General features: G+C 48.3%; 1 protein-coding gene across 1 annotated transcript in view; it reads left to right on the top strand.

The window, feature by feature from the left end:
* The window catches only part of Fbxw8 (F-box and WD repeat domain containing 8), a 97,700-nt gene that overhangs the window by 42,711 nt on the left and 29,929 nt on the right, over positions 1 to 25,060 (top strand). The window contains exons 5-7 of the mRNA XM_005078994.4: positions 2,815 to 2,972; positions 21,183 to 21,379; positions 24,331 to 24,537. Of these exons, the coding sequence (XP_005079051.1) occupies positions 2,815 to 2,972; positions 21,183 to 21,379; positions 24,331 to 24,537 (562 nt within the window). The remainder of the gene's footprint in view (positions 1 to 2,814; positions 2,973 to 21,182; positions 21,380 to 24,330; positions 24,538 to 25,060) is intronic.

Below are 25,060 nucleotides of genomic sequence, written 5' to 3'. Positions count from 1 at the left end.
CTTATGATTGGTGGTATGCCTGGATAGACCTCTCAGGTTCTCCTCTGTAGTTGTGGAGGCTGAAAAAAAATCCTTGTCTGTGACCCCCTTTAGGTCCTTTCCCATCCTTCATTCCTCTTTCTCTTTTAGGGTATCCTCATAAAAAGCCTGATGGATGATCTGTGCTCACAATGGCGTCTATTTGGCTCAGCATGTCCTGTCCCAGCAAATTGGCAGTAAGGTCTTTGACCACTAAGGGGCATATCTTTCCTTGGTCCCAGTGTGGACTGGTCCAGCGCATTAAGGTCACTATTTCTCTTCATTGGGAGTTACCTCCCACTCCCAAAACCGAGGACCCAGGTGGAAGCTCCCAGGTGGAAGGCACTTCCTCCTCCTGGAGCACTGTCCTGTCTGCCCCTGTGTCTACCAAACAGTGAAACCTCTTACCACCTATAAAAACGGTCATTTTTAGATGAAGTCCTTCAATCAAGGGGACAGTCTAGTAGGCGTGTGTTGTCTGGGTATGAGAACTTCTAATCCTGCCTTTAGAGGGGCTCCTTCCCTTTTGTACCAGGGCTGGAGGCTGCCCCTCCTCTAGTTTAAAGACATTTCCTCCAGGTCAGATTTGATCTACAGTCCTTCTTCCAATGGTATCCTTTCCTGCACTGAGGACATGGAGTGGAGGGGGGCTTAACCCCTCCTGACCTGTTAGGGGGGAGGTGGGTGTTGAGGACAGTCTCTTTTAAAATGACCCTCCTGCCCACATCTAAAGCATGACCCTTTTCCCAGCGGTCTCAAGAGCCCTTGACCCTGTGTTGTCAGGGCCTGGGTGATGGCCTCTGTCATGGTGGTTGTCTGTGCCTGTAAGGCCAGGGCCAGAGACTGGGATTGGTGTTGCTGGGTACCTACATCTTGGGAGGCTACCACCTATCTGCTTAGGGAACTGTCTTTTAATCCTGCACAGGCCATTCTATGGTCCCCATTCATCCCTTCCCATACCAACAATTTGATAAATTGTTCTCTGAGGTCTGTGGGCGGCAGCTTGTGCTGAACGCTCTGTTGGACCTGGTCTATAAACTCTGACAAAGGCTCACTGGGCTCCTGCTTCATCCCAGCTATGGGGGACTCTGTAGGCCCATCATCCAGTTCAACCCAGCCTGCCTCACCTGATCCTGATATGGCCCAAGGATCCCTGCTTGCTGAACCCTAGTGGAGTAACTGTCTCCCGATCCCAACAGCATAGGTAATAGGGATGGAGGGGTTAGCTTGTCTATTTGCCTACATTCCTCCTTATAAAAGGCATACCATTTGATAAACTGAGAACTAGGGAGGACTGCCTTAGCCACATCCAGCCAGTCCTTGAGGACACACGAAAAATAGGTGATGTCCTGTAACAGAATCTGTGCCCAAGGGGAATTAGGACCATCTTCTGCCATGGCCTTGTGGAGCTCTTTAAGATCCTTGGCCTCCCAAGGATACCAGTTTAGAGGCCTGCCTGACCCAGGGGCCAAGTTTGCCAGGTAGGCTTGGGAGGGCCCTAGTTGTGTCCTCCTGTCCCTCCTTGATTGGGTAGGCCTCTGCATAAACCAGGCCTCCAGGTCTCTACCTGCCTTTGTCTGGTCAATCATAGGGGTCCAGTTCCCACAGATTTTCCCTGAGGGTGGTAGAGGGGAACCCAGCTTCCTTGCTCCTGGGAGTGTAAGGCAGAGGAGTCTGGAGTTATCTGGGGTGGATGATTTGGCCCATTTCTCTTCTGCCTCATCTTTGGTGGACCTCTCCAGTCCTCCTTCCTTCTTACTGAAAACAGTTACCTGTACTGAGGGTCTCACTTACCCTGAGATACTGCTTGGCCTCCGCTGAGATTTAGGTCCTTCATGAAAGTGTACCAGGTTCAGGTGCCAGTCTTAGCCCAACCACGGAAGGTTGAGCTGCATCTGAGGAAGAGTAAGTGTGCTGCTCGCCCATTCCCAGCCTCCAGGAGATGATCAGACATAGCAGGGAGTCTAGTCAAGCAGGAACTTGTTTATTACCACACAGCAAGCATCTTTTAAAGGAAAAAACCACAGAGTGGGAAAACAGCCGGCCAATGGTTTTAAAGGTCAGCCTCTCACGTGCCTAGGCGCCCTAGGCTCTACCTAGTGAACACCAGCTGTTCATGACTTCATGTGGTTCAATCTAGGCAACCAATCATCTTGTTTTGTAAACAACTCAGGAGTCGCCCATCTGACTTTCCCTCAGTGCTGTCTTTGACTGACTCGGGTGCCCTACAGTCAGGATGGGAACCTTTCACAGGAAGGTGACAGTGCCTGAGCAGACCTCCCTAATCAGTCAGGAGGAGGTGTGAAGAGCCTTGCCTGCAGGACTGTTAGTTCTCAGTGTCCCAGCTGCACCTGTGTTTCTGCAGGCATGTTTGAGGGGAACGCCAGCACATGTCCACGTTTCTGCCTGTGATTCCTAGAGTAGGAAGGGTGAGGGTGACAGCTTGGTTATAAGGGCGAGAGGGAGTACACCATCACAGTCTTGTTCCTTTTCCTTCCTTCCTTCTTGAGACCGGGTCTCATGATGTAGCTCTGGCTGTCCTGGAACTCACTGCATAGACCAGGCTGGCCTCAAGCTCACAGAGATCTGCCTGCCTCTGCCTCCCGAGTGCTGGGATTAAAAGTAGTAAGTAGTCACCATTGTGCTGTGTCCACAACCTTTTGTGGTTCAGTTGACACCTTCCCCATTAGTCGCCCATGCAGATGGCCACAGAAGCAGCACCTCCTGACCAGCCCACACGCTACTATGTGTGGCCTCCAGATCTCTCTTAGAACCAAGGGTGTTCTTCTCTTCCAGATACACGTCAGGGGACGTGAGGGTGTGGGACACCCGCACCTGGGACTATGTGGCCCCTTTCCTGGAATCTGAGTCTGAGGAGGAGGAGCCTGGAATGCAGCCATATGTCTCCTTTGTGAGGATTAACAGCTCGCTGGCCGTGGCGGCTTATGAGGATGGTGAGTACCCCAGTACCCCAGCCTCCTCCTCCCCTCCCTCTCCCTGTGCAGAAGAAAGCTTCAGCAACTGCAGCAGCTGCTCCCGTCTCCTTTGTGCACACACGATCACACACCCTGCCTCCTCCCTGGGAACAGGAGCACACACATCCATGCACTGCCTTCTGCCTTTATGTGAAGAAGCTAGCCAACAACCCTGGTCCATTAGTAGGCATTGGACATGGTACCCATTAAAACTGCTGTTTAATTCATCCTGGAACCATGGAGCTGGGCACCAGTGCCAGGCGTGATGAGACTGGCCAGACCATCTTAAGCAAATGGTGTGTTTAGTTTAAAATATTAAATATCCTTGGCCTCCTTTTCCTGTATCCTTGGCTCAGGCTAAAAAGACTAGGGACAAGGATGGAGAAGTGATCTGGGCAGGCAGGAAACCGACTGACTGTCAGCGCCTGCCTTCACCTGGCACTCAGCCACTAAGCACAGTTCTTGATGTGTTGTCTCTGGCCTGGAGAGAGTCACTCAGGTGAGAGCAACTGTAGCTTTACAGAACTGTTACTGGGATGATGGGACATATGACATTGTTAGCTGAGAGCAGTGGTCACATTGCTGGCCATGGTAGCCTGCCTGCCTACTCCTCACAGTGCTGATGTCCATTGTGTTGGAAAGTCTGCAGCTCCGAAGCCTTGCCACCTCACCTTCCAGCCTGGAAGTTGCACCACAGCACATTTCGGGGACTCGGCGTTCATGCCAGGGCTATGCAGATCTTCTGACAGCGTGGTGTCATTTGGCACAGAGGGGTGGAGTTACAGTAGCCATAGCCAGTTTCATAAACGTCTAACATTCAGAGTTGAAAATTCAGAGCTAAAGAGTAAATACAGGAATTTAAAAGTTGAGCAGAACTTTGTTCTTTATTCTTCTGGTTTAATGTTCGTAGACACCACAAGTGGACGTTAACTGAGTTGAGACTGGGGCCTGCCATATATGAGGCTCTAGGTTCAACTATGGCCTCCTCAAAACAGTAGCAGCAGCAGCAGCAACAGCAACAGCAATAGCATGCTGCTTCTATGGCCCAGTTAGGCTTTTCCATGTGTGCTTGCTGACCCCAGGTGAGCAGTGTAGCCTCAGGTGAGCAGTGTAGCCGCAGGTGAGCTGACCCAGGTGAGCCAGGTAGCTGCAGACTGAGCATAATTGCTACTTAGTCTCCAGCTGGACTGGCAGCTTTGGAATGCTCTTCCTGTCCTGCACTCTTGAATGGCACAGACTCTTCTGCTATTGGGGAAACTGAAGGTGTTGAAACCACAGTTGCTGTCCTCCCAGCTCTACTATTGGCTGGAGCAGTATTAACTGACAGCAAGCATGGAGACTCTTGAAGAGTAAGCACTGGGCTCTCATATCTGACCAGCTTGCCAATAGAACTTGAAGGGAAAATAAAGTGTGGTGCCAATTAGATGTGCAGGCAGACATACAGATGCACAGGGACTGCACACAGATGTGCATGCATGCAGACACAGGGAGCCTGGTACATGCTAAGTAAGCAGTACTTCTCTACTGAGCTGCACTTGGTATTAACAAGGACATCTTTGGCCCATTGTCATTGTCATTGCATAGAAATATGTGAGCAACCTAGACATGATAGAGATCTTCTTTTATAGTAAATACTTGAACAGGGGATTTCAAGTATTTTGCTTAAAAACTTTAATTCATCCAGGAGTAGTGGACCTCTTTACTACCAGTATTTGGGAGGGAGAGGCAGATGAAGCTCTTGAGTTTGAGGCAGCCTGGCCAGCTTAGTGAGCTCCAGATCATCTGGGGCTACATATTGAGGACCTGTCTCAAAAAAAAAAAAATCATAGTTAAAGTTCAAACAATAAGGCTGTTAAAAAGGTAAAAGAAACTACTCAGAGTGTTCTGCAACTTCTGGGTTCTCTCATCTTCCTAGGCCAACTTTGCCCACTTGAGTGTGTCTTGTTGTTTTTAACCTAATGACACTCCGTAGTGACCTTCTGTGTTACTCCTTCCTCTTCTCCGTGTTGTGCCGTGCTGCGTCACGCCATAGCTGTTACCCTTACTGCTGCACATCTGAGCTCTTTGCTCTTGTTAAATGCAGTGACCTTGAATTTGTGCACCCAGGGTGCATCATTGGCTGTTGCTGGGCTGAAGGTGGTGGTGCTTGGCGTTTGGGTAAATAACTGCTCAGTTGTCCGTAGAAGTGTTCCATCAGTTGGTAGTCTTTTGTTGTTATCTAAATTTTATGTGTATGGGTATTTTGCCTGCATGTATGTCCCTGTGCACCACCTGCATGTAGTGCCCTTGGGAGCAAGAATTCCATGGAACTGGAGTTACTGAGCCACCATGTGGCTGCTGGGAGTCAAATCAGGGTCTGTGGAAAAGCAGCCAGTGCTCTAACCACTGAGACATCTCTCCAGCTCCCACTCCGTGGCTTTTTGATGTAGTAACATATCCTAAATCCTAATTTTTCACACCTATGTAGTCCTCCTTTTTGTATAAGCTGGTGGCTCACTAACAAGCAGGTGTGTCTCACAAGCAGTGTTGTACTGAAAGGCTCTGTATAATGTCCTTTTACATGTGTGCAGGGTTGTAGTTTCCTATAGGAAGGGTTTCCAGGTGTCAGATGTCACGCTGTCTTCTCTTCCTGCAGGTGGGAGTTGTGCCTCCTCTCAGTTTGGGGTATTGATAGATTTGTTAGGGAATGGTATGTGACTGTGGTTGTAGTTCTCCCCGTGGGAAGGGTTGAACCGTTTCTTACACATACCTGCTGCTTGTAGTCCTTCTGTTTCTTTTGTGGTTATGTCATATTTAAATCCTAGCCAATACTAAATCCATTGTAGATCAGTAGGAAGTACAGACCTGAGAATGGTGGTTGCTAGCACTGTGGAACAGGCTGCCACATCCCACAGGTCCGGGCTTCCGGATAGATGGGAGTGGTCTGTGCTTGCTCTACTCGAGGGCCACTGTTGGCTAGTTTGGTTAAGTCTTGTGCTTCAGGGTCTCAGGTCACGCTGGCGGGCACTTACTTCGCTGTCCTTCCAGGGTTCAGGATTTGCCTCAAACTTTGACTTTGTCCACTTCAGTGTGAAGACCATCTGTCCTGCAGGAACTTACCTCCCACACTAGCAGGCTTTACCAGTCAGATCAGGTTGTCAAGATTTCCATGGTAGATGGCAGCTTCCTGCCTTTCCCAAGCCCAGGTGGCCTTGCCCTCAGGCTCACTTGGGTGACAAATTGACATATTCCTGAAGAGCTGACTCAGAGCTCACAGGTGTAAGATATCAAATGCATATTCTCCTTGTTCCCTTCCAAGAGCAGTGGCTGATGCTTCTTGGGCAAAAACAGTAGAAAAGGGCCTTGTGGGGTCTGCTGAGTGCAGTTTGGGGAGTTAATGAACTCCAGCCCTCTCGCTGTGCCTAAGCAAAGTTCTGAGCCACTGAGACCCAGACCCCTTGTTGCAACTGCCACCCTCTCTGTAGCAGGAGCCTCCCTGCAGGAACCTCAGTGGGCGACAGCCCTTCAGCACCCTGTCCTGAGCTGTACTCTGAGGAGCCCTGCACATGCACCTGGGAGCCGGCATTTGGCAAGGTCGTCCACAGTTGTGATTTTTTGAATTCCAACCCACTGGCCTCATATTTCTTGTGCCTTGTTTCCAATTGTCAGCACTGGCCACCCTCCAGTTTGATTTTACTGATAATTGTGCTGCACGTTACCATCCCGAAATGAATCAAATCAAAATGCTTTTCCTGGAGCATTAGATAAAGCGAGCGAAGGTTCTGAGTAATGAGCAGACGCTGCTAATGCAGGGACAGCAGGGACCTTGCCAGGACGCCATCTGCTCCATGCTTGCCTGCCTGCCTTTGGCCTCAAGCCACGACATTAGGAGATGGCTGCGCACTGGGACCCATGCCCCACCCAAGATTCCCCTCAGAACCTACTCTTTGGTGAGAAGTGAGATTAGACACTTGTTCTGTGAGAAAAAGTTCCTGTCTACCAGCCTGAGGGGAAGAAGAGGCAAGGCCGGGGGCATCAACACTCAAGACCCTTACAGACCAGGGCAGCTCCCTCTGTGGTGCCACCAGGCAGGGTGAGTCGGGTCTTTCATTCCTGCTGCACCTCATGCAGTTGTTACACATATGCACGTGCACGCGCTCGCGTGCGCACTCACTCTTCATTGTCCGTCTGAATCCTGGCAAACCATTTCTCATTTACCAGTGGATCGGTGGCGGGTAGGAGTGGGTCTGCAGGTGCCTCCATAACTGTAAAGACCACAGTTCAGTTCGCTTTGGCAGCTCTTGGGGGTGGGGAGGATGTTCCTAAGTTCATGTTCTAGGTTTGTGTTTAAAAACAGTGAGTCAGTTATCTTAGAGTTTTGCCAGTGTTGTTGACTGTCGGTGGTGATGCCTAACTGCGCTATGTGGTTTCCTCCTCTCCTCTGGCCAGAGTTGGAACTTTAGAGATGGAGCAGGGTGATGGCGACGGTTGTGTGAGCTGTGAGCTGCCTGTCAACCTCTGCCTGAGGATTATGGAGAACTTTTTTTCTATCCATGACCTTTTTCTTGTCACTTTTCTCTAAGTGGGAGTAATCAGCTTTTGCCTACCATCCCAACTGTCCCGAGCCTCAGGAACAAACAGCAGATTAGAAGTGAAAACCGCCAGACATTGTCCTTGTAGAAGATGGACACGCTCACATATTCACAGCATTTCCGTAATAGTGGGGGATGCTACCAGTCTTGTGATATTCAGGAGAGAATTAACCAGTGGGGTGGCTCTGAAGGTAAAGAAAGGTGTTTGCTGCCACACCTGATGCCTTGAGAGCTTCCCAGAATCACACGGCTGAGAGAACCAAGTTTAGTGCCACAAACAAGTTCATGTGTGTGTGTGTGCTCACACACTCACACTCTCTCTGTCTCTCTCAGTGTTATCAGTCTTTAAGTGCAGAGTTCAGAGGTAAGATGGTTTAGAAGTGTTTGAGACATTGAACTTTTTTGTTTTTTTTTGAGACAGGCTGTCTCTCTGTAGTCCTGAAACTTGCTGTGTAGACCAGGCTGGCCTTGGAGACATTGGACTTTAATTGACTAATACTCAGTACATCCTAGGGTATTCAGTTTTGTTTAGACAAGCTGTATAAACGGCCATGTGTTGAGTGCTGAATCAGACTGTTGCTTTGAAGGCTTTGCTGGCCCTCAGGGAGAAGAGCTGGGCACCATGCCTGTCATGTGGGCTGGGGCAGCCTGCTTCCTCAGCAGAGGCTACACCGGGATTTCTGAGGAGGACTGTTTGATGAGATATGTCTTTTATTTCTAGTGTAATAGTGACCCACTCTTGGAAGTGAACTGGTATTTGAGAGCTGAGAGTAAATCCAGTCCGGACATTCACTCTCAGTGAACAGGTGCCAGTATTGCCCCACAGGACCCCAGTGTCCCCAGTATTCCCCACAGGACCCCAGTGTCCCCAGTGTTGCCCGGCAGGACCCCAGTGTCCCCAGTGTTGCCCACAGGACCCCAGTTTCCCCAGTATTTTCCACAGGACCCCAGTGTCCCCAGTATTCCCCATAGGACCCCAGTGTCCCCAGTGTTGCCCACAGGACCCCAGTGTCCCCAGTGTTGCCCGGCAGGACCCCAGTGTCCCCCGGCAGGACCCCAGTGTCCCCAGTATTCCCCACAGGACCCCAGTGTCCCCAGTGTTGCCCACAGGACCCCAGTGTCCCCAGTGTTGCCCACAGGGCCCCAGTGTCCCCAGTATTCCCCACAGGACCCCAGTGTCCCCAGTATTCCCCACAGGACCCCAGTGTCCCCAGTGTTGCCCACAGGCCCCCAGTGTCCCCAGTATTCCCCACAGGACCCCAGTGTCCCCAGTATTCCCCACAGGACCCCAGTGTCCCCAGTGTTGCCCGGCAGGACCCCAGTGTCCCCAGTGTTGCCCGGCAGGACCCCAGTGTCCCCAGTGTTGCCCACAGGCCCCCAGTGTCCCCAGTATTCCCCACAGGACCCCAGTGTCCCCAGTGTTCCCCACAGGACCCCAGTGTCCCCAGTATTCCCAGTTGCAGGGCCACACATCCCACCACATTTTGCACCTCTCCCTAACTGACCTTGAACTGTAAGGGGCACCCTAGGAGTGGTAGAGTTCAGTGTTCCGTCATCCCATGCTTACCCCCCAGATGGTAGCATGCAGACCTGCTCCTACTGTGTCCTTTCTAGTGTGGGAAGCTTTTTAAAGTGTTAGCAGAAAGAGATCACGGGTGGGATGAGGTAGTTTCCCCCATAAGCCAACAGTCCAGGAAGCCATTTAAGGAAACCCACTGAACTTCCTTTTTGCCTCTCGAATTCTGAGATCTGCTGAATTCAGCCTCTCGCCAGTAAGGCTCATTGACCCTTCAGGGTAGGAGAGAACCATCTGCCCTGTCAGAATTTTTGTTGATGAATATATCACTCAAGGTAAATACAAAAGTGTTTCTTGATTATAACAACAACAGAAAGCCTGCATATAGACAGCCTGGGGCTTTCCTGTTTCTTCTGTTGCTGGCCTGTCTCGGATGTTGGCTTTCTTATCGAGAAGGGAGGGAGCTAAGTGTGGTACCTGAAACAGTTTTCCAGTAACCATCATGCTATCGATTGTGTGTATAGAAACAGGGAGGCTATTCATGGTGGTCTTTGGTCTGCTGCACTACAAGGGATACTCTGTCTTCATCCCGCCACCTGTGTGGTGTGGTCTTGCTTTGTGTCACCAGTTGAGGACTTGGGCGGTGTGTGGAGGTTCTTTGTAGTAGCTTTCTGCCTTGGCAGTCAATGTGTGGCTTCACAGGTCTGTGCCTCTGTCTATCCTGCTGAGTCCTGGTGTGGAAATCTCTTTCCACGGTTGCTAACTGGATGTTGCTAGTTTTGGGGAAAGGGGGGCAGGGGCTGCCTTTGAGTTAAAAAGCCCCTAGGAGGAGGATCCATAGGACAGCCACTCTCTCAGCATGACAGTCAGCTTTTCCCTGACAACAGAAGAGACACTGGTGATTGGGATGGTACTCTTTCTCTGAAGGCTGTCTCCACCACTGCTAATGCAAGGAGCCGAACCGTGACATCTTTAGGGCAGAACTCTCCCATTGTCTTTATCTTGTACTTTGTCATCTGCCTGAGAATGACAGAATTATGGAGTGTGACATTGGACTCTCATGGGTCTGTTTCAGGATTATTGTAGTCAGTCGATTGAGAGTCCACCTAAATTCCCCTGGAGTTTAGCTTTGTGGATTCAAAACCAGAAAGACAGGCAACATGGAGATGACCATGTTTGCTGAGGCTTTTGGGAGGATTTGAAACAGGGACCCTTCCAGTCTTCAGAGTAGTTAGCGTCTTTAACCATGGGTACCTCCTCTCCTGGGGCCCAGAAAGCAGACTTTCTGTGTGTAAAGGAATTCCTCACACTGGCTTAGGGCCTCATGGTGCCGTGGCAGCAGCCATGACAGGTCTCTTGACTAGAGAGCTTTCAAATGTGCATTTATGTTTTCTGAAGTCTTAAGGAACAGGTTTCTCCCTTTTGACCCTGAGGCTGAGTAGAGCTGTGGGGTCTGCATCTGAGGAGCTTCCACTGGTTCTGCAGGCTCCTGTGTTGACCTTGTCCGTGCCGAGGGCCGTGGATGATTCTCAGGCATCCAAGAGCTCTGGAAAGTAAACCTGGAGTCTTGCCCTCAGTGCTTCAGATGTCCAACCTCCCAGGGCAGCTGAGAAACTTTGAAGTTCCTGGAAAACAGTGAAATGGTTTCTCTTGAACAGAGGAGGCTGCTTGTGTGCTGGTTCAGGGGGTAGTGCTGGCCACTGCTTACTGGGGCTCATTTTACTACCGTTAATGCAGTTTCTAGAAGGGGACTAGATCAGGGGAATGAACTGTCTGTTCCCAAACGTGCCTTGTGACAGCTGAGCATGATTTTATTTCCAGGGAAGATAAATTTTACATGAGAGAATTGAATTTCCCTTTTAGTACTTACAATTTTAGTTGTGGCTCTAATCCAAACCCCGTGTGTTTGTAGATGGGGCAGATTCTTTTGTAGAAGTAGCATGTGTGATTGCCTGGGTTTTCACTCAGAAACTAGACCAGTGGCCCCAGCGCATGAAGATGGCCTCTCAGACCAGGGCGGCACAGAGAAAGGAAATAGAGTAATACTCGGGGGTCTGCATGGCTGGAAGCTTTCTGTGGATGGGGACAACTGGCTTCCTCCCGACTGGAGAGAAGATGACACCCAGCAAGGACTGGAGTGGAGCAGGAGGGATCAGTGTGGGGTGCATGGTCCCCAGTGCAGAGCAAGGAGGCTGGGTGACTAGAAAGGTATGTGTTCATGCGTCCTGGTAGCTTTAGTTGCCATCATGATAGTCTAGAGTCAGCCAAGAGAAAACCCTGAGTTAAACTATCTAGAGGCCTGTGCGTGCGTGCGTGCGTGCGTGCGTGCGTGCGTGTGTGTGTGTGTGTGTGTGTGTGTGTGTGTGTGTGTGTGTGTGGCGGGGGTTGTCTTGATAGTTAACTGACTTGGGAGTGCCCAGCTCATGGTGGCAGCACCATACCTTGGGCAGATAATCCTGGGCTGTATGAGAAAAGCTAGCTGAGCTCAAGCCTGTGATTGAATCAGCAAGCAGTGTCCTCAGTGGTTCCTGCTTGCAAGTACATGCCTTGATGATGGACTGTAAGCTGCAAGCTGTAACCAAGCCTTCCTAAGTTGCGTTTGGTCATAGCAACAAAGACGGAACTACAACAGTGTTGTGTGGTCATAGCTGGAGAAGGCTCAGCGGTGACCATGGCTTGAGCCCTGCCCTTGAGGGTAGTATTCTCTGCCAGCAGGAACCAGCTATAGAGAGCAATGACTGACCAAGGAACATAAGCAGGAAGGACAACGTTGGGAAGCATTTGAAGGCATCACATACAGAGAATGCAAGAACTAGCTTGATAGTGTCCCGTTAGTCAGATCTGGCCAGTTTGAGCATCAAACATGAATAAGGACAGCGATAGAACATAACCCACTGAATAAAGCAGGAATCTACAAGAAGCTGTGACAAGAGTAGAGGAATTAAAAGGGAAAGTGAGAAAATCCGTTAAGCTGGAACGTCAGCTCATAAATATAGAAAGGATGGTGGGAGTAGAAAATCACTAATTGGTGACTAATAACTAGATGAGGAGAAAAATAGTTTATGCTAAAACTAATAGATAAGAATGAGACAAGATCAGACTGTTCCTATAGTCTCAAAGAGTACCCTCAGAAAACATTAATTAAAAGGGAGAAGAGTGAGCTTGGCAGTCTGTCTTAGTGAGGGGCCATGTTGACAGTCAGTTGTCACTTATGACTCAACCTGACATAGTCACCACAGCTCACCAAGACCAGCACAGTGTAGCTCTGACCCACTGGTCCCACATCGTCATGAAACAATAAAGGACAAACCCAAATGGAGGTTCATTCCCTGAAATGGCTGCCCTTCTTAGGGGGTGGTCAGAGTTTTGGAGAGCTAGGACAGTCTCTCACAGCTGTTCTAGACTAAAGGACAGTCAGCATTCCACTGTGTGTTCCGTTCTGTTTTCTTCTTGTCAAACCCAGAGTCTTGTGGTGCTGAGCTGCATCCTGTTCTCCAGGCTTGTGGAGAGGACAGCCAAGTACTGAGCCATCTAACCACATCATAAAGGGTGTGGTTAGACAGTGGCAGAGGCATGAGGATGGCTTACAGGGCTTCATGAGACCCTCTGTGACTTTGAAATGGTTTCAGAATAATAAGCATAAAATTTTGTCTCTGCTCAAGATTGTGGATTTGGATTTGGATTTATCCTTCTAGGTTTTTCTTTTAATCTGTGTTTATGCACGTGTGTGTGTGTGTGTGTGTGTGTGTGTGTGTCTTTGTGCTTATGTGGCAAGTACTTTACACACTGAGCTGTCTGTCCAGCTCTTCTGTTACAAGGAACTCGGAAACTGGATAAAATATGTTAAGCTGTGGTTTTCCAACATTGCCATCCCTTAGAGAAGAATAAAGGTGAGGCCTAAAGTTACGTTAGCATACTGGCAAGAGACAGCACAGCACAAGGCAAGGGGAATGAACATGTGGGCATCAGATGACTGCAGGAGCTCCAGGATGCATGGTGGACAAAACCTGCCCAGTCCAGTGACAGGACACAAAGATGCTTTTATTCTTTCAACAAGCATGAGTAGGTTTCCTCATACATAGTAACAGCAGTGCATGGGGGGGCGGGACATGGTTAGGTCATTTACAGAAGCTTGGGGGGGGGGGCTGTTACAAAATACCTTAGCAGAAAAGACATTTTTCTGTTTGCTTAAGAGCATCTGTGGGAACTCTGTGCCCAATCCATCACTAATCATGCCCGGCATTGGCTTCTTAGAAACCAGGTCATGCTGGCTCAGTGCTACACAGAGCTTCTAGAGGTTGCAGAAGATGAGAATTAGAAACAGAAGGAAAAGAAGTAAGAACACCCATAGATAATTTGCTGAATGGCCAGCCCTTAGCAGGTCAGGTACTGAAGTGGAAGCGTGGAGTTGGCAAAGTGCTGAACAGACACACTTGGGAACTTTATCAGAGGGACAAAGCCTAATTCTTCATTTTATTTTTCTCTTTCTGCTGTTCCTACCCTGTTCTTTCTCTGTTCTGTCCTTCTACCCAGATGTTCTCCCTGTCCATCTTCCCAGATGTTCTCCCTCTCCACTTCCCTGATGTTCTCCCTGTCCATCTTCTCAGATGTTCTCCCTGTCCATCTTCCCAGATGTTCTCCCTCTCCACTTCCCTGATGTTCTCCCTGTCCATCTTCCCCGATGTTCTCCCTGTCCATCTTCCCCGATGTTCTCTCTGTCCATCTTCCCAGATGTTCTCCTTCTACATCTTTTCTCTTGTTTCCCTTCCATATCTTTTGTTCAACTTCTCTTATTTTTCTCTTATCCCCTTTATACCTCCAAAGACAAAAATTTTTATCCAAGAAGAGATTACTTCACAACCACAAGTTACATATTTTCAAAAAAACAATTTAAAATCTTTGCACAGGAAGAAATCACATTATGATCACAAATTGCATGTTCTCAGAAACCCATAGTAATTTAACATTTTTCTTTATATTAATTTTCCTGCCATAACATATTCACCCCCAAAGCACTGATTCTTTTATAATTGAGAGTTTGAAGCAAACCAAGTATATTTGACTCAGTCTTTTTGTAATGGCAGATAGCTGTTTGCAGTTACAAAGATATTTTATTATTTATCACAAAAGGTAATCTTACTAAAGTTCTTAAAGAATCACAAATCTAAACATTTATTCATAAGAAAAATACTCATTTCCACTCATCAACAATTTTTTTATTAAATCATACCAGGAAGCTGAGGACAGAAATGGGTACAAGAAATTAATCATTGTCTTTGGTCACCAATCCATCTTTAGCAAGAAAGGCACGTCAGGCAGTGATAACTAGACTGTCATTGTTCTTGTTCCTTGACCTCAGTGAATCCCTTACTCAACTATTAAAAGTGTGCCTTTCTAAACTTTAAATCCCTCCCCACGATTTTCTACACCAAAGCCAAGCAAAACAGCATCTTAACCTAACTTTACTAACAATCTACATGTCTAAATTCTTTCTAAGGTGGTGGTTGTCATTACTCTAGCAACCATTCCTAGAAAAAGCCAATCACTATTATTGTAAGTATCAGTGACACTGCTCAGTGAGGGGCTGAAAACTGCCTTGGAGTTTTCATACAACTCATAGATTAGGGTGGTGACCATGAGGGCAGAGAGTAGAGCTATGTTCAATAACAGCATGAGTTCCTCAGGACACTAGTTGCCCGGGGCTCTGCCTCTCCAAGGCTCACTCAACATGATTATGCTAACTGCTGAGCCATCCTCCATGGATTCCAAGGCTGTTTGCTGTTCCTTTCACACACCCTTCCCACAATAATTTATGTATAAAATCCATATCATGAATACACAAGAAATCAGTTGTATCCAAGTTAGCAGCAAACATTTAGAAATTGGTTTTGCATTAAAATGGAGGGAATTTCTAATTTAATTTTGCCTGCCAGAATTAAATATCCTCTACAAAATGATGCATATTATGCTTGGAAAAAATCTCACACTAGTCAGATCATAAGATGTGTAACAGGTTGTGTATGTGTGTTTTTGTATAGCATTACATGTGGAGAGAATTCAAGCATTATGAAAGTATATGACAGGATGGAAGTACTGGTTTCTTTTAGGTGTCATTGTTAAACTGTGACTGTCCCCCAGCACCCTAATCAGCCTTCCCGACCAGCATCCCAAGCTCTCCTGGATGCTTTGTCTGTGTTCCCCCCAGTGTCGTGACAGGAAAGCAGTGGCTAGCATCAGACTTTGCAAAAGCAATGCCTCAGTGATTCCTCTGCCTTCTTAGGGTCACCCTGTGGTGTAGTGGCAGTCCCACATGCCAGGACCCCAGCACTGGGGAAGTGGACACGGGTGGATCCTGGGGCTCACTGGTCAGCCAGAGACCTCTTCACACAAGGGAGAGAGAGAGAGAGAGGGAGGGAGGGAGGGAGGGAGGGAGGGAGGGGGAGAGAGAGAGAGAGAGAGAGAGAGAGAGAGAGAGAGAGAGAGAGACAGACAGACAGACAGACAGACAGACAGACAGACTAACCCATACAATAAACTTTGGCCCTCTCAGACATGTGTCTGCTGCTTGGATTCAGTGTGGTGTGTGCAGTTAATGAAGAGGTACATGTTTATGTTTAGTGAGTGCTGTGGGTGCATTTTAAATCTCTGTTAAAAACGCTTTTCCCTGTGTTATAGCATTCCTCTGCGTCCTTCTTAACTGATTGTAGGAAAGCATTTATTTCCATAGTGGGAATGGAGCATGCCAGCTGTCTGTATAAATAGCCGGCTCATTCCGTGTCTCTGAACACAGCTAATTGATCCTGTCTGTTTAGCTGTCATGGTGCTGAGACTGAGCTTCAGGTGTTAATCGTGTGAGCTCAAGAGGCTCGAGCTCACAGTGGACACATCTTCAAAGGGAACACTCGAAACCATGGTCAGACATAGTAGTCAAAGGGTCCGGTGTATGGCTATCTAAACTGTAACCTCTTTTAAACTGTAGGTACATGGAGCAGATCAGAGGGGAGGGGCAATGCCAGTGTGTGTTTCCAAAACCAGTTCAGTGGTTATTTACCTTTCAAGCAATTAACATAATTACCATTGTGCTGAGAAGTAATTGGGGAAGTTCTGCCCTGAGCTCTTACAGCCCCACCGGGACAGTTTTAGTTGGGACTTATTTTTTTGATGGAAGCCTAATTGCAGTTTTGGCTTTGTGCACACAAACAGAAGCAGCTAATTGTTTAGGCAAATAGCAGATTAATTTAAATATGCATCCCTAATAAAACAAAAATGGTATCCATTATGGTCCTTGTTCCCATGCCGAGGAATATAAATATTGTGCGCAAGCACCATTAGGCGGAGTTCTTAAGGACTGTCGTCGTGATTGCACAGTGGTAGCACTTCCCAGATACGCGTAATCTTTACAAAAGCTAACATAAATCAGCTTAGACTCATTTAGATCCCATTTCTACTATGTGCAGTTTCATTACCACACTCTGGCTGGCCTCCTTTGGGAGGTGGAGGGACGTGCTGCAGACTGGCATGGGTGCCCATCCACAGCTGCTTAGCAGCCTTTATGTCTCCTCCAAAGCCTGGCCCTCGTCACTCATGTCACAGCTAATGACTTCCTGGTCTAGGGCAAGTGCTGAGTGTCTCTAGCCCGGCTGCTCATCAAGGTGGAGGGTACTGAGCAGTGAGCCAGCAGCGCTGCCAGGTCCCGCCCCTGCCTGCTTTGGGGACTTTGGCCTTCACTCACTGTCTTCGCTCAGATGGGCTTTGAAAGACATAGTGTCTTTCTTTATCTGCACCCATTTTGAATTTCTTCTGTGTAAACCGGTTTTGTTGTCATCCCAGCCACTTCCTGGAGCTCAGCACCTCCTCTGCAGGATGTGAAAGATGCTCAGGATGGATGTCTGCTACCTTTGTTGTGCTCCTGCGGGGCCTGGACTCCAGCTCTCAGAGCTTGGGAATACTGCAAGAAATGGTGACAAGTTCATAAGTCACCAGGTAGCTGCCAGGAACCTTCCTTTGCCTTTGCTGAGTGATTATCTTGTTTTACCGTGGCCTGAGATGCAGGGGGGAAGGTGCAGAGCAACTTCTCAGCGCCTTCACACTCTAAGATCTATTCCAAGCCAGGAGGCGGTAGACAGGCTGGGAGGACTTGAGTCATCTCTTGGCATTGGCTGATCAGACCAGGGTTGAGGACCTGTTCATGGACCAGGGTTCACATGCTTGGAGTAGAAGCCCTTGTGGGACGGAGCCGACTCCTTTAGAAAAAGCTGGATTGTGGAAACAAAGAGGAGGAAACAGTTGTAGAGGTTAGAGGTGAGATCTGTGGCATATACAAAGTGGCCTTGTCCTCAGTGTTGTCTGGGTTGCTGGTTCTGATCCCTTGTCAACTTGTCCTGTCCTGTCCTGTCCTGTCCTGTCCTGTCCTGTCCTGTGGGACACAGCCTGTGCCTGTCTGTACGGCTCCATTGGGGTCTGTTTCTTACAACTGAACATTTCTTACTGAAATGAGGTGAGCATTGATCAGGTTCTGCAAGTGCAATACTCCCTCTGAACCTACCATCAGGAGAGTGCAGACACCCAGCATACAGCCTGCCTTTTTATATGCTATCCAATGCCAGAAACCAAGTCTAGCCAGCTGCTGGAACTATAATATGGTCATTCAGATGATTTCATATCAGAACTAACTGCTTAGTTCTGACATCTCCCTTAATAGTCATGTGTGAACATGGACTAACTCAACTCAGTGCCCAGAAAGGTCAACTGCTCCTTGTCTGGGGTGGGGGGTGGGGGGTGGGGGGGTGAGGACGTGTGTGTGTGTGTGTGTGTGTGTGTGTGTGTGTGTGTGTGTGTGTGTGTGTGTGTGTTATGATCTGAACACAGTTTATAGCTTCCTTTCTGTTTCTGGGATAAAACACTGACCAGAACTTAGAGAAGAGGAAAAAGTTTATTTGAGTTACACTTCCCAGTCCATCACTGAAGAAGGGTAGGGCAGGAGCTGAAGCAGAAACCATGAAGGATGTTGCTTGCTCGCTCACTCATACACATCCCAGAACCACCTGCCAGGGAATGGTGCTACCCCATCATGCAATTCCTGAATTGGGACTCACTTCTTGAGTGACTAGGCTGTATCAAGTGGACAGTTAAATCTTCAGAGGTCTGCAAATGAGATGCTTTGTAGATGCCACCAGAATTCCGCTCCATGCAGTAATGGATTTCTGTTTTATATTGTCCTAACTCGACCCTTGATGCAGCACAGAGCACAGCAAGCCCTTGCTCAGTGTGTGACTTTATTGGCTCTTCTTTCTTCAAACGCCTTGCTGTAGCATGGGACATTCTCGTAGCAGAAGGATTCACTTTTCAAGCTTCTGCAGTTTTCAGGTTGAGAAGTACTGGGTGGAACTGTTCAGTCTGGTATCTGTCCATCCCGCCCCTCAGCTCTCTCCTCCTTTAGTGATGCAGGGAGTAGGAGGACCTTGCGCACACTGAGCAGCTGCTCTGTCACAGAGCTGCCCAGCTGCTACCCTGTGTCCTAGCCAAAGCTTCTGGGTGTCTAATGTTGTTGAAAGTGATGCTAGTGATTACACGGGGAAACAAGTAGATGCCTTACTTACTCACATCACTCTAAAAGGTGCTGGCCCACCCGCTCCTGTAAAAACAAAAGTGTGTGATGGCTGTAGTACAGAGGTCGGGAGGGGAAAAGGGCTGTGTAGCTGTGAAGTCCTTGTACTTGGTGTGGAAGAATAGCGTCACTTGAAGCTAGCCTATGTATGGTGAGCTAAGCATGTATCTTAAGGTCTAAAGCAGCTGCTCAATAATCCCAGGGAGAATTTCAGCTAGTAGGCCAGTAAAGAAATCAAGATGGAATAAACACATAATTAAAATCCAGATCCATGGAAAGATAAAAATAGTGTAAGTAAGTAGTAGGGCCAAAGAGATGATTCCGTGGTTAAAACCACTTACCGTTTCTGCAGAGTGTTTCCAAACATCCACTGGGAAGGTCATGACCACCTGTAACTCCAACTTCAGGGTATCTGAGGCCTCTGGCCTCATGGGCACCTGCACTCATGTGATACACATATACATAGACACAAATACACTTACATAATTAAAAATAAAATAAATCTAAAATGTAAGTAGTCTTAACGTATTTTAAAAACAAGATCATACATACACACACACACACACACACACACACACAATCTACAAGAAACTCACTTTATGTGTGTATGTATTTAGAGACAGGTTATTGCTCATCCTGGACTTGCTGTGTTACCCAGGCTAACCTCAAACTGTCAGTCTGCTGCCTCATACTTCCAGATGCCAAGGCTACAGGTGTGTGTCACCATATCTGCCTCCAAGAATCACACTTTATTTTTTTATTTTTTCTTTCTTTTTAAGATTTTATTTATTTTATGTATGAGTGCTCTATCTTCATATATGCCTTTATGCCAGAAGAGAGTACAGATTCCACTGTAGATGGCTGTGAGCCACCATGTGGTTGCTGGGAATTGAACTCAGGACCTCTGGAAGAACAACCAGTGCTCTTAACCTCTGAGCCATCTCTCCAGCCCCCTGAGCCATCTCTGCAGACCTAATCCCACTTTAAAGTAAAAACACAAAGCAAGGTAAACAGATGGGGAAAGCTAGTTTTAATAAGAATCGAAACAAAGCCAGAATGCTGGGTGATTGGCAAAGTGAACTTCATGCAGAGACTCTAGCCAGGGACAGAGAGGGACATTATATGTGAGAAAGAGACAATTAATTCACGAGAACACTACATGCTTGCATATCAGAATTTGTGTTAGGGGACTGCAGTGATGCCGGTTCCATTGACAAGGGTTGGCCAGTCTAGTTGTACACACAGAAATACAACTGAAGAGGGGTTGTTAATGTTGACAGTATGGCAGGTGCTCAGAGAGAGGGGCCATTATGATAGAGGATCCCTGAGTGTCTGAGGCAGCTTGGAACTCAGCTTTGTGCTGAGGTGTGTTTACTACATGTTTACATGTTTACTGCATCCAGTTAAAAGGATGCCAGCCACATCAGCCCTCACCTAAGAATGAAAACCGTGTCTGTAGATACACTTCACATGTGTTCAGGGTGCACTGTGTCAAACAGCTCCCATGCCAGGCAGAGCATGGCATGCATGCGTTTGGTGGTGTGTCCAGTCCTCACCAAGCCCAGTTGTCCCACCCCAGCTCAGCGGTCTCACAGAGCAAGTGGTCATGAATCGATGGTCCAGCCACTTGGAGCCTCCTCTGTTCCGCCTCTGTGGAAAGGGAATCTGCTCTTCCCTGACTAGAGAGTAGTAAACAGTGAAAGGAGGCTTGTGATATGGAGTGCCCAGAGACTCTGTGCAGCACTTCTCACTGTGTGATGCCTCAGAACAAACTCACAAAAGCATTTGCAAGAGGCCATATTAAGATGAGGCCTCTAGCAGGGAGGGGACACTTGTGCATTTTCTGTAGCACATCTCCCTCTAAGGCAGAAGAGAACATTTCCCAGAGTATATGCCAGGGACCATGTCACAGAGTCTTTTGTGACCTGCCTACCCTCCATTTGATCATAGACAGTTCTTAGAAAAGTGCATGCAGCTCATGTTTAAGCCTTTCCCTGGAGGAGGGCCCTGGCGCTGTTTGTGACTACCAGCTGCAGGCCATCTGGAAGTCTTGCAACACCTTACTATCTGTGAGCAGGATGGTTCTTTAGAGCAAGAGCCTGAATTCGAGGCATTTCCAGTGCAGAGATAAAGTGTGGCTCCAGGAAGAAAGAAAACAATGGACCTCACAGAGACGGAGAGTAACTGATGTCACTGCCCCGTGGTGGGAAGGTTGAGAGCTAGGGCTGGCTCTATGGACGAGCCCTAGAGGAAACCATCTGCAGTGTCTGTGGAGGGTCTCCCGTGGCCTGCCCAAATCCTGTGTGGTGGGTACTGCTGCCTCCATTATTAGGAGGCTGTTGAGGAGTGACAAACCCAAGTCCTGCAGCCAGGAAGCAGTGGAACAGATTCAAACAAATGTCATCACCACGTAGCAAATTTGAACAATGACTTCATGCTTATTCTGTGCCTATGTGTACTGGGTTTACAGTTGCTTTCTGCATTGCTCCTCCTAGGGGTTCTTAACATCTGGGACCTGAGGACCGGGAAGTTCCCTATCCATCGTTTTGAGCATGATGCAAGAATACAGGCCCTTGCGCTCAGCCGGGAAAAGGCAACGGTTGCCACAGCTTCTGCTTTTGATGTTGTGATGTTGTACCCTAACGAGGAGGGGTACTGGCGTGTAGCTGCGGAATTTGAAGTTCAGAAACTGGTGAGCTCTAGTGTGTTTGCTTGCTTGTATTCTGAGACTCCTTGGGTCTGATAAAACAGATAGCATTGATGCCTGGGACTTCTGTTATGCAACTCCCAACAGCTCACTGAAGTGGGTGATAGAATTTCCTTCATTTCTAAGAAGTCAGGAATGGCTCAGAGTGATTGATTGACCTGCCCCTGGTTTCTGAACTGAGAAGTTGTGACTCACATCCAAGTGTGGGGCTGAGGCTATAGCTTAATGGTGGAACATTTACTTAGTGTGCGTGAGGCCAGGGTACCAGCCCCACCAGCTACACACACACACACACACACACACACACACACACACACACACACACACACACACACACACACACACACTACTGCTACTGCTACTTGTTCCTTCATCTCCTCCTTCCTTCTTCCTTCTTCTTCTTTAATTAAGTGTTTGGGTGTGTGCTCATGAGATCAGAGAGGATAGTCTCCTGGCGCTGTACTTATAAGTGGTTGTGAGCTGGTCATATGATTCCGGCCCTTTGCAAGAAGCAGCACATATGCACTGCTCTTAGCCACGGAACCATCTCTCCACCCTTAGCCCCACTTCTAAAGCCAAACAACACAGCAGCACATGCAGACATGGAACTGGTTCAGTGCCGGAGTTTGTCCTTACCATGATCCCAGCCTCCTTCTCTCTAGCATAGCAGACTCACCCTGGGAGCCTGAGCTTCATTTCTGGCCTGACGTCTAACTGGACAGCAGCGGTACATTGTAGTCCATGTGGAAGGAAGCATTCACCCCACAGTGTTGCCTCTAGAATTGAGAACACCTTTTGAGTGAAGTCCATGGAGGTCAGTGTGGGTTGGGAGCCGGGCTCTGGGATGCTCGTGAAGCTGAACCAGCTCAGAGCTCCACACAGGGCTCTGACAAGTTCAGCTGTATGTGAATCTTCTTCACCAAGCAGAGGTGGTTTGGTGATAAGGCAGTGTCCATCTGTCTGTGCTGAATTTGGATTTAATTTGAGCACACTTCATTTTGGCATTAGTCAGAGGAGCAGAAGAGCTGGTCTTGAACAAGGATTGATGGCGACTTGGAACCAGCTTCTCTCTCCCTTTCCCTGTGGGAATCTTAGATTTGAATAGCAAGCACCTGGCATCACTGTTTCGCCTCCCTGAGCTGCTTGCTGCTGCAGATCAGCTCCACAGCTCTCATATGGGGTTCCTCTAACATGACTGCCACTGTCAGCCCATCCCAGGGCCTACAGAGAGACGTGGAGTGCAGGGAGTGCAGGGCTCGGTTGTGCAAGCTGATCACCCCCAGGAAGTGTGAATCCTGTCTTGGCAGTAGGTGTCATCCCAGGGCCCACTGAAAGCTTTTGAGGCCGTTTACACCTCCCAGTGAATGGCAGCCACTGCCAGTCTGGGCCTCTTGGTCTGCTGGAAATCCAACCGGAAGATGAAGTTACATGGCTGCCGAAAAAGTGTCTGTTTTAAAAAACTAAGAAATGAGTTTTCTTTAGCGAGAGGATGTGTCAACTCTGAGCATTATTTTCGTCTGGGTACCAAGTTGCCACAGTATGCACTGAGCATCCCTGGATCAGGCACCCCCGCCCATGGAGCCAAACCATCTTTGTTCCCTAGCTGTGCTTCCTGAATAACAGTGGCAACGTTCCCAGGTCTGCAGTGTTAGCTTGGAGCAGCTGGCCTTTGTGATGGACATGCAGCCCAAGATGTTGGGCTGCCTCGGCGCAGTTTGGGCCCAGGATTAGCACAGGCACCGGATGTTTGCTTGTGCTCAGCTCCCCAGGGCAGAACTCAGGGTTTTTGAGCGCCTCTGGCAGATTGTCAGGGTGATGCTGTCCTTTACACCATGGATTTTCATAATTCCACGGTGGATTCACCCTTGGCATCAACACTTTAAGGTGTGCCTGATGCAGACTTCTCTGCGGATAAGCAGATCATTCTAAAGGGTGATCTTCCCCCTGTGCAGTCGGAGAAGACAGCAACAAGAGTGTGTTTTGTCTGTACTGGTCTCTGTCCTCAGATGGAACATAGCACAGGGTGATCAGTGCCTGGCAGGCAGAGAGGAGAGAGCTAAGAACACAGTTCCTCTGGTGATGCCTTTGTGGTATCTACACACGTTTTTCAGAATGTTTTTCTGCATTTGGAACTGGGAGAGTTTTACTTTTTCACTTTCTGGTGAAACAACAAAACAAATAAGGATAACTCTAGACACTGCCATGTTCAGGATTGAAAAGACCCAGTAAAACTAACAGCTGGAAATGCTTTTCCGTCTCACAGCCTGCTTCCACCCTTGAAGACAGCCTTTGCTACCAGACATACCCATGCCTGAGCCAAGTGCGTTAAAGCTCCACCCATCTGTCAGAATTGTGGTGGTAGACCACTGGGAATACCCTTGCTCCCCCAAACCCAGTTCATCTCCATAGTGATCCCACTGAATCATAAGCAGCCTTCAGGGTTTCTCTTGTGGTTGTATGACATTGGCTATGTGGCGGTGTCATGTCTGCAGAGTGACAGGCGGGCACTGCAGTGCCACCATGTACAATTCTTGGCTGTGCAGGGATCTGTAAGCACTGCTAGCGGGACCTCCTGGGTCAGAGCAATCTTGGCTCTGATAGGCATTGCCAGTCATTCCTGAGTAGGAGCTGGACTGGATTATGTCCCCTGTTCACCTCCAGCTCTGTTACCTGACTTCCCGATCCTCATGGTGAGGTGAAAACCACCCGTGTCTCCATGGACTTTCCTTTGTGGCTTCCTTCTCGGAGTGCATTGTGTTTCTGCTGTCGCAGGCATCTTTTCATCTGGGCAGGAGCCATGTTCATCCCCTACAAACGGTCCCCGTGCCCAACTGCTTCTGTGAGCTGGGCCTCTGCCCTCTTGATGTATAGGGGAAATTCCTTTCTTGACCAAGTCCAGATGACTGTGGGTGACTAAACAACTCCTCTCTTTGCAGGTTGACTACCTAGAAATAGTCCCGAATACTGGGAGGTACCCTGTGGCAATAGCCACAGCTGGGGACCTGGTGTACCTGCTGAAGGCCGAGGACTCAGCCAGAACCCTCCATTATGTCTACGGCCAGCCTGCCACATGTCTGGATGTCTCAGCCACCCAGGTTGCCTTTGGAGTGAAGAGTCTGGGCTGGGTGTATGAAGGAAACAAGGTACAGAAACAGTGACTTGTACATTAGCAAGAAATAGCATGGATTTAATTTTTTAATGCAGCTGGAAAATTAAGCTCGTCTTGGTTTGGTTTGGTTTAGTTACTTGAAATAGGGTCTCGCATATCCTAGACTGTCCTAGAACTCATTATGTAGCTTCCTGCCCCGTCCCCTCCCAAGTGCTCAGAGTAGTGGTGTGCACCGCTATGCCTGGTGGTGTGTTAATACTCTTGATGCTCTTTTGTTTTCAACCATGTCAGGGCAATGCATTAGCATGGCAGAAAATTCCAAGCAAGTAAATGGAACATGAGATGAAGAGTGGCTCCTTGGCTGCACACGGTTGATTATTAGTGGTTTCCAGGTGTCAGTGGAGAAGAGTCTAGCATACTTAGACACATCTGTTGGCAAGGGGCAGGTCTTTGCAGACGTGGGATCATGGTATGTGCCTTATTCTGTGCGTAACATTTACTCAGCAATGTGCCTCAGACAGCATTTCATATCTCATGTCCCAGCTCTGCCCTAGAGT

The sequence above is a fragment of the Mesocricetus auratus genome, unplaced genomic scaffold (genome assembly GCF_017639785.1).
Source record: "Mesocricetus auratus isolate SY011 unplaced genomic scaffold, BCM_Maur_2.0 Super-Scaffold_100025, whole genome shotgun sequence".
NCBI lineage: Eukaryota > Metazoa > Chordata > Mammalia > Rodentia > Cricetidae > Mesocricetus > Mesocricetus auratus.
The sequence above is the reverse complement of the archived record's forward strand: the minus strand, read 5'-3'. Positions and strand labels throughout refer to the sequence as shown.